This window comes from Corapipo altera, unplaced genomic scaffold (genome assembly GCF_003945725.1).
Source record: "Corapipo altera isolate COAL_440 unplaced genomic scaffold, ASM394572v1 45, whole genome shotgun sequence".
NCBI lineage: Eukaryota > Metazoa > Chordata > Aves > Passeriformes > Pipridae > Corapipo > Corapipo altera.
Genome location: NW_020884877.1, coordinates 9613299 through 9627962, shown reverse-complemented (window position 1 = coordinate 9627962; position 14664 = coordinate 9613299). Strand labels below are relative to the sequence as shown.

At 41.1% G+C, this 14664-nt stretch overlaps 2 protein-coding genes across 5 annotated transcripts in view; one reads left to right on the top strand and one right to left on the bottom strand.

The window, feature by feature from the left end:
* The window catches only part of LOC113944169 (shugoshin 2-like), a 55002-nt gene extending 49710 nt beyond the window's left edge, over positions 1 to 5292 (bottom strand). Inside the window, exon 1 of the mRNA XM_027636940.1 lies at positions 4406 to 5292. The gene's annotated coding sequence lies outside the window, so the exon portion shown is untranslated. The remainder of the gene's footprint in view (positions 1 to 4405) is intronic.
* The window catches only part of NBEAL1 (neurobeachin like 1), an 80684-nt gene continuing 71312 nt past the window's right edge, over positions 5293 to 14664 (top strand). For 3 of the 4 annotated variants that reach the window (XR_003526602.1, XM_027636934.1, XM_027636932.1), the window contains exons 1-2: positions 5548 to 5659; positions 6114 to 6414. Coding sequence is in view for 3 of the 4 variants with exons in the window: in XM_027636934.1 (XP_027492735.1) it covers positions 6364 to 6414 (51 nt within the window). In the remaining variant the exon portion in view is untranslated. Of the gene's footprint in view, positions 5312 to 5547; positions 5660 to 6113; positions 6415 to 14664 lie in introns of those variants that run through there. The other variant, XM_027636933.1, reaches the window with a different exon arrangement.

Sequence of the window (14664 nt, the reverse complement as noted above, 5' to 3'; positions counted from 1 at the left end):
GTCCTGGTGCCCAATAGTTCCTGGTGCCATTTGGCATTAAGTCCAGATTTCTGCACAAGACTGAATTACTCCCATTTCCAGCTCAAGGCCTACACTGTGCTCTTTTGTTTAGCCAGGACCTCACACCATTTGTAGACATGAACTCATGTTGACCTTCCACAGCACAGAGAAGTAGCAGCTTTCTCTGGGCGTCTGGGGTTAGGAACCAAAAGAGAGACCCATTATGTTAAAGATTCTATAACCAGTTCAGTGTGCAAGTGGGCCCCCACAAGTTCCTCACATACTCCCTAGCACACTGTTTACATAAAACTGCAGAATCTTTAAAACTCCATTTCAAGTTTTACAAGACTAGCCATCATTCAGATCTCTGTACCCTTTCTGTGCTCAGGAGTTAGGCTAGCCAAGTCCCTAGAGTATTCACAAGGGCACACCTTTGGTTTCACATCCCACTCAAAAGCAGGCAGTGTGCTGCAGCCAACACCTAACTCCTGGGAAGCTGTGGTGCTAGTATTTTACAAGAATTCCACCTCTAGCAGCAGTTGGAGCTTTCCTAAGACCATTTCCCCTTAGTTACTTCCCTTCATTTGCATTCTCCCCCAAACCAAGAGAAGTCAGGCCCCAAGTTGCTACAGCAGGCATTCTTGGGACAACCTTACCTTGTCAGCTGAGAAGAAATTAAGTTCAGACAGATCACCAGAGAATGCTAACCCCTACACATCCTTGGTTGCTGCCATGATGTTTTGTAGGTTTGGTTTTTTTTTTCCTGACACAGGGATTGCTTTCAGGAATCATGCTGCAGGTCCAGATTGCTGAGCACTGCAACATAATGAAATAATTCATTAAACAACTTCTTAACTAACGCAGAATGATTTGAAGTGCAAGTATGGTAATTTCACTCATCACTGGCAGTAAGACTGTAAAGGATGGATTACTTTTTTTTCAGAAGGAAGTTCTCCTTCAGAAGGAAGGAGAACACTTTTATGATGCAATCTTAAGCAGTAAAAACCAGTGTCTTCAGGCACCTTCCAACGAAAGACATCTATAGCATAAGTCTACACATTCTAGCTCTTGCATTAGCTAACCTAAATGACAGCAGAGGAGGGGGCAGTTCCAAGACTGAACTGCTACCCATGAATTTTTGCTGGCTGTTAGAGCTTTTAAGAACCTAGCAGATCAAAGCATATAAACACATTCTATATATTTAGCACGAAAGAGTCTTTAAGAGGTACCCTACACAAGAACATTCCCAGCACAGCTGCAAACTTAAGGCTTGTGATAAAGGAGCCCATGCTACAAAAAAGGGAGCAGAAGAGATCAAGTCACTGCCTGGGCCTTTTACAACAGGAGTCATTATATTGAAGGCCCCCTGTGGAAACAAGCTGAAAGGACAGAGAAGGACAAAAGCACTCACCACAGTCCCAGGCTACCCTGGGGTTAATTCCTTCATGAATTTAAGTCTGGAGAATGGTTTAACCCTACATATATGAAAGCAGGGCAGCCAGGGGCCAGAGGGACTTAATGCTATTAGCCAAACCATCACCTCCCAGCTTTAGCTGTGGCCAGTCTCCAACACTTTTGAAAGAAAGCAACTACAATCCCTAGATATCAGCTTATATGTCAAGGGGCAAACAAATTCCTTTCCATTTTCAAATTTTACAAACAATTAACAAGCCCTGAACTACCTGAGGTACAATATGAATATAGTGACAGAAGGAAAATTAAACACTGAGTTTGCTGATTTAGCTAACAGAATTGCACACTCATCTGGCAATCATAGCCAGAGAAACTCAAGGCAGCTGATTCTGTGCTACCCTCAGCAAAACACCACCACAGAGACCCTGGCATCTTGCAAGGGCCAGCTTGCCCCTTTCCAATAGCCAAATCCAGTCTCAAGTTAATCTGGCTTGAATGTCTAGAAACTAGCATCCACAAAACTCTAATTCCTTATATACAGCACAAGGTATTTTGATAGTGGAAGCTTTACACACAGCCACAAGACCATTTGTTTACTTAGGTTGTAAAGATTAATCCTTGCTTCTGTGCAAGGGTCTGTTTGTAAATAATGGAAGAAATTGAGGGGTAGGTTCATTTCTAAGCTAATTTCCAAGTCCATTTCTATTTTGGGTCTTCACTGTTGGTAGACAAAGCATTAGCTCTAAGACATCAAGAAAAATCTCAGCTGAAAGCTTCGCCTTACCTCAGGATCATTTATGTTGGTCTGGGGCATGGTCTCAGTAGAAGCCTTAGGGCCAAACAAAAGGCTTGAGAATACTTAAAAGTCAAATACAGATATTTTTTTTTTGTCTTTTTTGGTTGCTTCTACAGAAAATAAGTATAGCTTAATAAAAGCAGTACTAAAAGGTATGTGGTTTTTCCTGCCACTTCAGAGGTTCCTGGACTCAAAGTTGCAATCCAATGCAGTCCATTCTTCTGTTAAACCTTTCCTTAACCCAAAATTCATGCTTTCTCCTTATTCACACCCTTCTTTACACCCATTCTGTTACCAGAACTTGCTGACTGGTAAGTTCAGTCCCTATTAAGATGACTGAGTTACTAATACACAGCTACTGATGAGAGAAATTAAAAACCCACTAATAATAAACAAAGAATGAGAAATAACCACTGTTGTAAACAGACCACAAGACAGCAGCTAAGGAACAAGGAAATACAAATGAACACTGTCTACCTGACAGTTTAAGGCCCATGAAACAATTAGTACATAATTATGGAAGAGAAGTTGATGAAAAGTCTAACAATTAAGTTTCCCAGCCGAACCTATCCATATACGGTCACATTTTAAAGTACCCATACCTAGCTGGCAATGCTTCTCTTTACATCTTCCTCCATTCTTTGATTTCCATATCCTTAGCCAAGTCTCCATGAAGGTAAGTATACAGAAATAAAAACTCACCTACAATTACACTACCCCTGCAGAGACAAAGCTGTAACCCATCTTTTTCCACTGACGTCTTTCATTATTGCTCATATTTCTGTGTGAGGAAAGAACTCATAGTGAATACTGAATGTCTGTTTGTACAGACAGGGAGAGTCTAAACTTGACCTACACCCAGCGATGCAGACATCCAAAGCCACCTTAACAACCTTACAGTGAACTATCTGGCTTGGGAAAAACTCTAGAAGGTCAGACCAGGAGACCACCCACTCTGTATGACACCTGTGGAACAGACTGTCCTGCTGCAAAACACAAATGCTTTACTTTCCATCTAGAGCACCTATATAAGGCAATAACACAGGCAGCAGTGATTGCCTAGGCTCACTAAAATTCACTACAACTCCAGCAGAGAGAAAAATGGCTGCTTTATAGGCTGGGAGCACCCTAATTACGGGGGCAGCAGCATTTCACAAGGGAGGAGTCTCCCATTTCTATCAATGGATGTTTTTGTGTTGCTTCATTGAAGCCTGTTGCAGGACTTATGTGTGTAGGAGCAGCTGCTCTCACTTGCAATAATCAGCAATGCAAAAAAGCAGAGCAATATCTGAAGGGAGGATCGGTGTTTGTACGTGGGTTTGCTTGGGCCTGACTTCTTCGAAGGGAGTAAGTTGTAAGAGAAGTTTGAAATAGGCTGTTATTTAGTCTAGAAAAGGCTGTAAAAAGATTTGATAAAAGACATGCTACAAAAAGCTTCTTTTTGCCACATTACTGTGGAAGGGGCAAAATAATAACAGTTTGCATTTGCTTCCAAGGTGATGCAGGTTGGCTCTTAGGGAGGAACTCCCAGCAGTAACTCAAGCCCCGAGATAAGATCGTCGGGGAGGAGGCAGCGTTCTCTTTTTCCTGGATGCTGTTCACCAGAGGAGTCTAGGGTGGTTTAAGCATAGCAGATCCTGCCCTGGGGACAGAGCTAGACTTTGAACTCTTATTTTTTTCTTGATGGAAAAAATTATGTTACAGCCTTAAGGCAGGAGAATATTGTGGCTAGCAGCAAGTACCAGAGCACATGTATCACACAACTAAAAATAATTTTACTGTCTCATTTTTGTCAGTGTCCCTCCAACTGTGCTAGGAACTATGTTTAGATTATTGCAGTAAAAGATATTTCTCCCACTCCCACACTGCTGATCCATGTGATATAACATTGAGCACAGATTAGCTCTTAAATTTTTCTAGGGAAACTTCATTGATTTTTTAAAAACAAGACAAATATGCAAAGGCCTATTGCAGGACCATATCTCAGACTGTCTCTGGGTTATTGGTGATACTTATCCATCCCTAGAAAATTTTTGCAGCAGACAATATAATCATGTTGCACAGATAATTCCTTTGCAAAGGATTTCCAAACCTTGCATGAAATCATTGCAGTGCTGTAAAAGTCCCCTGCAAAGTAATCAACTGTGCAATGAATGGCAATGAATGCTTTATCACATGGAACTATACGAGACTCACCCAGGTGAGGAGACGACCCAGTGACAGAAAGACCAGGGTTGTGGCCAGAGGTTGCAGGACTGTGATTCTCCCAGCAAACTAGGGAGATGACCCAGCTCTCATTAAATCTCCTCCTCCCTGCTTTGGAGTCTGACACAATAGTAATTTCTAGCCTCGCTTTCTAAGGGCACAGATAGACATGGAGGGAAGCCCACTCCTCTGCATGTCACACTAAAATGATCTTGTTATTGAACGAGCAGAAGGAGAGTCCTTCTCTGGAGTGCAGTACCTCAGCAGGGTTAGTGTGTGCCAGTGTGCTTGGGCAGGGCCACACCTGATGAATAAGCTGATGGTAAGCTGATGAATGTCTTTTCACATTTCTCCTCTGGAAATCTAACTTATTTTAAAAATCTTTCCTTAGTCCTGTGCAAGCTCTGCATACGAGGTAGGGGGCTGCTTTACAGCAGTAGCAGATTGGATGCATGGATATATCCACGCCCTGGAGGCTATGCTGGCGGGCTGCTCTGGAGTACGTGTAAAACACCTGTATGGGCTTGGTAACCTTCATTAGAATCACAGAATGGGTCAGGTTGGAAGGGATCGCAGTGGGGGATCTGGTCCCACTCCCTGCTCAAGCAGGGTTGTCCATGGCACAGGATTGCATTCAGGCGGTTCTTGATTATCTCCAGCGAGGGAGACCCCACAGCGTCTCTGGGCAACCTGTTCCAGTGCTCGGTCACTCACACAGTAAAGAAGTTCTTCCTCAGGTGGAACTTCCTGTGCATCAGTTTGTGCCTATTGCCTCCTGCGCTTGGCACCACCGAGCAGAGCCTGGCTCCGTCCTCTTGGCCCCGCCCCTTAAGATATTTATACACATTAATGAAGTCCCCCCCTTGTGAAGCAAAGCATTACGGAGCCTTTCCTGAGGTGCTCTGTCCCGCAAGGACTGCGAATGCCGATTCTTTTACGGGCACACTGGCGGTGTGGCAGAGGGGCACCGCGCCTGGCAGGGGCCGCGGCTGAAGCTATCCCTGGCCCGTAGAGCTCCGCTCCCCGCCCCGGCCGGGCGCTGCCCCGCCCGCAGCCAAGATGGCGCTCGCGGCCTCCCCGCCCCTCGGCGGCGGCCCGGGGCGTGTTCGGGAGCGCGGGCGGGGCGGGGCGGGCGATGTGGCGAGGCTCGGCCCCTCCTGCCCGGCCGCCACCCGCCGCGGCCCGGGGAGGCTGCGGGAGAGGCCGCGGTACCGCGGGGGTAGCTGCGGGAGGCCGAGGGGCGCGGTAGGTGGCGGCGCGGGGCGGTCGGTCCCGGCCGGGAGCGGGCGACAGGGCAGCGCGGGGGCCGGGAAGGGCCGGGGCCGGCGGCTGTGCCGGGGCAGCTGCTGCTCTGCGGGGCCCGCCGGGGTGCGGGGCGGCCGCGGAGCCCGGGGGCGGCGGCAGAAGGGCGGCGGCGGCGCTGTCACTGCCGGGCCGGGGCCGGGAGCGGCCGTACCCACTGCCTCTGCCCGCGGCCCCGCTCGGCAGCCCTGCGGTTCCCCCCGCTGCCTCTCCGCAAAGACGAGAAAGCGCCAGGAACAGCGAAAGCCGGAGCTCTCTGTCCTGGGGTGATAGTGCCCGAGAGGAAAGCGCTGTGACCTGCCGCCGCCCCATTCCCACCTCTATCTGCGGGCTTTGAGTGCGGATTTGTTTTTTCCTCTCTCCACCAAAGGCCTGAAGGGTATGTTTTCACTTTCAGAGATTAAAACCGAAGTGGCGCTGGCGAAGAACGGACATGCTTGGCATTTATCTGCAGTTGCCTGTGTTGTGCTTCGTTATCTACTCGAAAAGGAGAGACTGAGACTCTGGTGTTTTCACCCATGACTTCTTCTCGGGTTATGATATAACTGTAATAATAAAGCAAAACTGTGGAAAGAGCACCTGGGAACTGAGCATGGTAGGATCTTGAACTAAAGTAGCTGGTATCGACGGAAAGAGGAGGGGAAGGAATGGCATCCCGAGAGAGGCTGTATGAGCTTTGGATGCTTTACTGCAGTAAGGTAAATACTGGGGGGAGTGGGAGGGTTGTTTGTGTGGTTTCATCCTCTTTTGTTTGGAAGTCGAGTACTTAAAAACGTTTCTGTAACATCTTTTTAGCACATTTTTTTTCTTAGAAGTTGCATAGACTTGGCTAGCTGCTGTAAGAATTTAACTGCACTTCACAGGCTATTTACAGCCTCATCTTATGATTTGCTGTTCAGGTTGGCCTTTTTTTGGTCTGAGGTATGAATTGCACAGTGTTCATGGCTCAGTTCAAGCAGTTACTGTAGCGATATATTTTAACTATGTGAATGCATACATTCACATAATTCTTTGTAGCTCATTAAGATGTACTGTATTCATTTAATTCACTGTTTTCTAGTATTTAGCTTTATGCTTTCTGTATTCTGATCAGTTCCAGTTTCATTTAAACTTTATTAGCAAAAGCCTTCCCTAAGAGCAGATTTATTAAGTTGCTCCAGAGTCTGCCTTTGCCAGTTATTGCCATAACATCTAACTATTCCGTTAGTAATGGATTTCCTTCACCTGGAAGAAATGTTATTAAAATGCTGTCCTGTCTCCATTTGCATTTTATAGTGTAAAGCAATTCATGTATTTAAAGCACATGTCCTAATTGTCGCTGGGTATGCTGAATATATACACAAATTGGATTGCAGATTATCTAAATAGATAAAATAAGAAACATACGAAAAATAGCTGTAAAGGTAGAGGAAAGGGCTGGTCTACTGTCATATTGGAGCTCAGTGTCAGTGGCAAGAGTAGCTTTTGGTGGCCTTATCTCCTGGTTTTGTTTTGCCTTTTTGCAGTCTCATTTGTATCTCAGTTTCTTTAAGTCTCCAAGCCAGTAGGAGATTAAGGGTATAACAATCCTTCTCTTGTTCTTCCCAGTTCATTTCTAGAGAATGCCCATCTCAAGAGCGTAAAATGTGAGATGTTAAGTACAGACCATGTTCACACAATTGCACAAAGCAGTCTTAATTGTAGCTTTTCCTAATTTTTGTATGAGTTTGCAACCTTAATGCTCCATATGTAGTTAAAAATAAAACTAGTGCAAACAGAACAGCATGGCATCAGTTCTTATTGCTCCTTGTGTGGGTGATCTGTTGAACTGAAACATTTGTATAGACCTTCACGTTTTAAACCGATGTAATAATGATACTGGCATTAAGAATTGAAGTAGCACTGGAGGAGATGGATGTTTTGCCAGTGAGTTCATCTATATGAGAGGAATACAGACTCCCAAGAATCCAGGCTTTACTCAGCTTTGGGAGATACTAAGGCTGCTGAGATGAGCCAAGCTCTGAATTTCTTTGCTCAGCTGTTCTTTGGCTCTTTCCTCCCTTATTCTTTATACAATTCTTTTGTCTGTCTTGAACCTTCTCCCCCTTGGCTGGAACCTTTCATTCACTGTATGCTTTCCATCTCCATGTTGTTTGCATGCTAGCAGCAAGTTTGCTGGTTAAAATGTGTGGTTTAGATTACTTAGGGAATGTTCAGTTTCTTTATGGGAATGATTCATCTAGTCTAGTCTGATCTCAGGTGATGGAAGATGGTCTATTAGAAAAAAAAAAATCATCTTTTCATATATGCAGTCTCCTCAGTAGGTATCGGTGACTTTTTTTGGCCTTTTTTTCTTCCAAACCCACACAACGTGGGCGTAATTAGATGGATTCGTATGTCAATAAGGACTTATTCCTAAATAGCAAAACATATTTTAAAAATAAAATAGCTTGTCTTCAAAATATGAAGGCAACTGGAGTGATTCCAAAAAAGGAGTCTTCACTTTTTCAAAAAGCACTAGGCACAAAACTGGTTTAAAACGATACCTTATTCTGCTTGAGGCAGGCATGCAGCATAAGAGTATTGCATTAAGCTTGGTGAATTTAAGAGCAGCTGAAGAAGCTAGGTCTTGGGATGCAAAATGATGTGAAGCCTTAATGTAAATGAGTTTGTTTAGTCATGTTTTGGTAACATCTGTATGTTATGCTTTTTTCTCCTCAGAGCATCTTACACAATGGGAAGATGCAGCAATAAATAACTACTAGTGACAGGATGTAGTGGTTTAGGGAAAAATCTCTATACCTGGGACGGCCCAGTGAAGTGTAATACCGTGTCTTGTGTGTTGCACTGTCATCATTTTGTTGTCAGTGGCATCCTGGGAAAGAAAGCTAGGCCATTTCTTCAAACTAGAGAAACTGCTGGAGAGTTACGATTGAGGAAAGTGGGAATTTATTGTGCCACAAATCTCGTGTATGTGGCTTTAGCTTTTGCAGCCTTGTTAACTAAAGAAACAGTGAAATCCAAGCTCCTCCTTTGTGATGCTTCAAATTGTTGCTAATAAATAGTCCTATTTGTCTTCTGATAATCGGGTGCCTCACGATAGTCTGTTAAATATAGCACCCTGTCGTAGAGCACAAGGCTTTTAACAGCTTTAAAGTGCTGGATAGTGCTGTGTTACCATCTTGCCATCTATCCTGGGTCATGACTCTTGTTCTTTGTGATCACTTGACATCTCTGGCAGCATTAGATGTCAGTTGCAACACTTACTTTTGTGCAAGGTAACATCAGGAAGGCATTTCTCTATTTTCATTGCCTCCTGTGCAGTTGAGCAATCTGATATTTGAGCAGACAGCAGCATGTAACAAAGGTCTCTGCAGAAGCATCTTTGGAAGACACCATGTACGAGGTCATTTAATTTTTCTGTTTTTTCTTTCTTTTCAAGATAATGTTTGAGTGGCTGCAAGAGATTGTTTTTAGTTGGTATTCAATTGTTTTTCATCTGGCAGTTTCTAATCTAAGGCTGGGATTTGGTTTTGGATTTTTTCCTGCTTTTGTTCCCCTAGAAGCTACAGACTGCAGTCTACTGTGTAAGATGGAAGTAGTAGCCACACTTGATTTATGATGCTTCTGATGTTTCATGGAAGCAGTTTAAAACTTCATTAAATTTAGTTAAGTTTAGAATTAAGTCACTGGGGTATATCAGCACATTGTATTGTTCACAGTCTGAACTCTTCTTGCCTTGAGTCTTCTGTTGGTTTGGGGGTTTTTTTTGTTTTGGTTTGGTTTTTTTTGTTTGTTTCAGTTTGGTTTATTTTAATGTTGATGTTAAACTTTATGCAAAGAGAAAACTTTGCAACTTCCTGGTGTGTTTTTTTTTTTTGTAATTTTCAGTTTCAAATGGTTTTAGTGGTTGTTGGGTTTTTTTTTCTGTTCAATGATCTGTTAATGTACAATGCTGTTATTCACTTAGATATTGAAATGGATGTAAACTGCTGTCTTCTCAGCCAAGTGTTGAAATGTATGTATTTTAACAAAATTGTAGAGAATAGATAGCACAGGTCATTTCTATAGAAGTCACTTAAGAAAAATTTTCTCAGTTCGATTGTCAGTTCAAAGCCTTCAATAGCCTACAGAGGAGCATGGAACACTTCTTATTTAGGTGCATGTAGAGCAGATATCTGAAAATGCTTTACTAGTGTAAGTGTACAGCAGGAGAAGAGCTCTATTAGGTGAATTGAAGCGGTCTCAGGAAAGGACTTGCTTTCACACGTCTGACTTTTTCATGTTGATGTGACTGAGGTAATCCACCAGTTTTGCCTTAGACCATTATGGCTGTAATAATATTACTATTGTAATATTGCTATTGTAATATTGGTTGATTAACCTTTTAATAGATATTAATTATATATCAGCATAGAAAATATATTTCTGTTTTATAATCCTCTGAAGTAACTATTACTGCAGATTCAAATTAAAGAGATGCAACCTCTGTCTTATCTGTAAGATTTTAACTATGTGTTAAAAAAACCAAAACAAAATACCTGGTAGGTATTTCAGACTCTTAAATATAAAGCATATCAGGATTTCTAGTATTTTTCATTTTATTCAGAAAGTATCCAGATACCCTTTCATATCGAAAGAGATTTTTTTCATCTATCAAAGAAAAAAATCCCAATTGCCTTCAGAAGGGGTTTCAAAAGCATAAATGCAGGCATTTAGCTGCCATATGCACATCAGATCTTCAGTTTTCATTGTATTGCAATGGTTGTGAGCTTTCTCTTACACTCTTGTGTTCAGTGTAGCCCTGATTTCATTTAAACACTGTCTTTTCGTGTGATGATATAATGGTTTGAAAGGAAACCTCTGAGTCTGTTCTCCAGCCAGCTTGTAACCCGTGCTTCCCATTTCAAAGAAGGAACATTCAACCTTAGTGTCATTGGTACAGTCAGGACTCTGTGTTAGCAGTCATAAATCTAATCCTAATGTTGTGCTCTTTACTAGTGCAGAGAGCTGAGACAGTCACATCCCTGGCTGTGTAAAGAGCAGCTGACTTGTGCATAAGCTGTCATCTTAAATGTGCTTTCTTACCTTGTGTTGTATCTTATTTGTTTTTACAGAATTTATTGTATTGAGATAAATGTTATAGTTTTCTCTCTGGCATAGTGAGGATATCTATATGTTATAAATATCTTCTAATTTAATATTGTAGCATAGAAATAAATGTGGTACTTTTTTATAGGAGAACATTTTTTCAGTATTAGATTAAAAACTGGATAGAAAAAAAAAAAATAAATGACTATATGCATTAGCCTAAAAATGTCCTGAAGTGGTTGAAGTCCTGTTATTTTGAGTGATATTTTTCCCCATCTGGGATCCTTATAGGCTGCTGTATAGGAATAAGAAGGAGACTTGAATGAGAAATTAAGTGGTCTTGGGAGATACCATGATTTCCATTAGGTACAGGCCACTGTGGTGAGTGAATTGCTGCCCACTGTGGGGTGCCAGCAGTGCTTTGCTGTCATCACAGGGTTGTCTCTACCTTTGGAGAACCACTGTAATGTAAATACTTAGAAGCTGAATCTTTAACATATAAATATTTAATTGGCTTGAGTTAAACTTTCATTTTCTTTTTGAGGAGTAGACAGGTCATTTAAATTAATGTTTACTCTATACCCTAAGTGAAGAGTCTTTGAAAGAGAATAATTTAAATTGTTTTCCTGTTACTGTGTCTTAATCCTAACATCATACATAGAACTGAGATAAATTTGACCTTGATTTATAAATTTATGTGTTCCTTTGGCGGACTTCCATTAGCATCAACCACCTTGTGTGCTGGACCAAAACTAACATAAAAAGAGGGCAATCTTGCTAGTGAAAAAGGTTGACTGGGAGCAAGAACAGACTAGTATTCTCTGTGGTGTTATGGGCTTGCTAAGTTGACCAACTAGCAGGCTGTTACTAACAAAAAGCATCCTGCTCTATCATCACTGTGCCTTCACTACTGTTTTACAAGGTGCTGCCTGCCAGACAATATTTTGCAGTTCAACTGAATCTCTCACTTAACTACATGAAGAATTTGGGGCATTTAGTGTCATGTTCAGCAAGTGACAGCAAATGTATAACTTTGGGAAGACTATAATGAAATTGCAAGGGATGGTTCATCAGTTTGTGTTAAATGTGTTATAAGAGATTTTTAAACTCTGTCCCTGTATAAAATTGGAGAGTATCTGTAAATAAACTAAAAAAGTTTATTATCAGATATGACTTTAGATATGACTATTGTAGGGCTGCATGATGCAGTATAATTGAACTGGATTTGTTCACCCAAGTGGTGTTGCAGTTGTTTCTCAAACAAATGTGGGTTTAGCAACATTATGTTTAGTTGTGGTGAGATGCATGGAATTCAACAAGACTATAATCTTTGGAGTTAAACTGTAAGCACTGTGTGAAACACTGACCTTTGCATCCCAAATATGATCTCATCTGGACTTGGCTTGCCCTTGTCTTCCTTGTGCAATTGCTGATTTGGCATTGTTGCCTATCCCATCGCCATGTATTGCCTTTGTTATAGTATATAAAGAAGTATTCAGTTTACAGCTGGATGAATGCTTGAGCAAACCAAATGGTCAGTAAAAGTTTTTTGTAAGTCACTGTCATGGAAATTCATGCCTCTGCTAAAACTGGTGAGTGAAGTTTTATTAAACAGTTGCTGTGTAAGACACCTTTTCTGTAGATAAGTTTTAAATAAATCTCTGCATTCTTAGGGAGTGTTACTTGTGGAAGATCATGTCATAAGTCACTTGTGGCCCTGTCTTGGTGAAATGATCAGTGTTCTGTCTTTATTTATGCGAGGCTGAACTAAGGGTGGATGTAGATAAACAAGAACAGTTGGTCTTCAATTCTGAATTTACTGTCTACTATTTAAAGAGAGATCTCCTAGTCCAAGAACTAATATAATTCTGACATTTACAAATATAAAACTTTTCATATAAATAATTGACATGAATATATGAGACATTAGTCTCTTGAGTAGCTGTTTCCTTTCTTAATTATGGGCCTGAGTGACCTTGTGCTGGTAATTGTTCAGACACAGAAGAGGTACTCTGACACAAAGGATGCAGACTTCAGGTTGAAATGAGGCAGCAGATAAACCTAAGCAGACATAGAAGTAAGAAAACCATAACATTTTACAAGCTATGAAGAATTTTTTTTTGTTTATCATTCTGTAATATATTTGGCAATACATATCTAGAAGTAACTGCTTCTTCTAGGTGAAGAAGAGTCTGTGGTTCCTCCATGCTCTTCTTGTCAGATTTAGGGCTTTACTGGTGTCCAGCATGAGGTTAGAATTCCCTCATGTCTATGGGTTTGTGGATTATTGCTTTAAGGAATCGGTGAGAAACATCCATTTCTGAATGTGCCAACAAATGTATTTCAGATCAAGCTTTTATTGACATGGAAGAATCAAGTGTCTCTTAAATGGAATGATTTATCATAAAGCTAGAAACACAGCCTTCTGGGTCTGTGTGTTGATGTTCTAATATAAGAGTGAATTTAACAAACTCTGGGGCTGTTGTGTGGTATCTGAGTTATGGCACTTTGACCTTGGATAGTTTGGCAGATCTGGGGATGACATGTGTCCTGATAAAAGAATATTGCAGAATTGACTCAAAGATGCAGCATGTTTGTGCTGATTACGGAAATGGCAGAAAGGCTTGCCAGCTGCCCATGGAACAGCATTGTAGCTTAATGCCTGAATCCAAATGCTGCCAAAAGATACTGTTAAAATATTTACAGGCTTCAGAAAGGTTAAACAGCTGCTATAGAGGAGAGAAGAGCTTCCCTAATTGCTGAATTTTTCTTGCTGAAGGATATATATGTAAGTAGGGAAAAAACCACCAAAACATGCACATCTCAGCAGTACAGATAAGCATCTTTTTTTCCTTAAAAGCAATTTGTTCAGGCCTAGCTTTTCTACTTTATCTTCTACTAAATGGGGAGGCTGCTGTGAAGGACAATGGGTGATGCAACAGGAAACACTGAGAAATGGAAGCTATACTTGATTATTCTCCTCATAAACACTGTGTTAAGTTTGACATCTCAATAAGGCTTCTCCAGGCACCTGCAAACCTAAACATTTCTGTGCTGGTGAAATATTTGTATGTTGATGCATTCTCTGATGTTCAAAGCATTTACGATAATCTGTTTGTCTAATTTATGATTGAGAATTGCATTTGCCTGTAGCAAGCAGTGGAAATAAGTGGCATTAAATAGTTGTTTGACCATTGAGTAACACTGCTAACTATGGCTATGTAAAACTAGGAATTAAATTTGACTTTAGTAATGGCTAATTATACTAATATGTAAATGCAGAGCATATCTTAAAACAGAGAAGATATTTAAGATGCTAAATTCCAAAGGCTTTAAAGGCTTTTGAATGCTTTATTTGAAGGATATCTGAAGGAGGCACAAACAAAACCTCAAAAAAAATTAATGGTTAAATACTACTCTTGCATAACACAAAGAGAGCATAAAATCAAATCAAATGGCAAAGCTTTAATTATATAAAGATAGCAATTTAACATAGAAAATACACATTTATTTAAATAACCAGTCCTAGTAATTACAGCTTTTAGACTGAAAAGGGTGGGGGGCAGGAAGGAGCAGATAGGGATGAAGACAAATTTCTGAGGATGTATTTCCCAAGTCCGAATGAAAATGGTGAATTAGTTTGCTTTTAATTATTAATACTGGGAGAATTGTAGTCTTTTTATTGCCAATTACCATTCACCAGAATCTGTCTAAGAACCTACAGGTGTATCCCATAAGATGTTTAAAAACTGTTAAGGAAGTGAAGGCTGAGGTTGAAAAAGTAACACTCACACTGGAAAGTAGAATTTTGCAAATGCCAGAAAAGTCTATAAAAAGCCAAGTGAAAATGAAGTAGTTTGAGTTTGAGTTCTTGAATA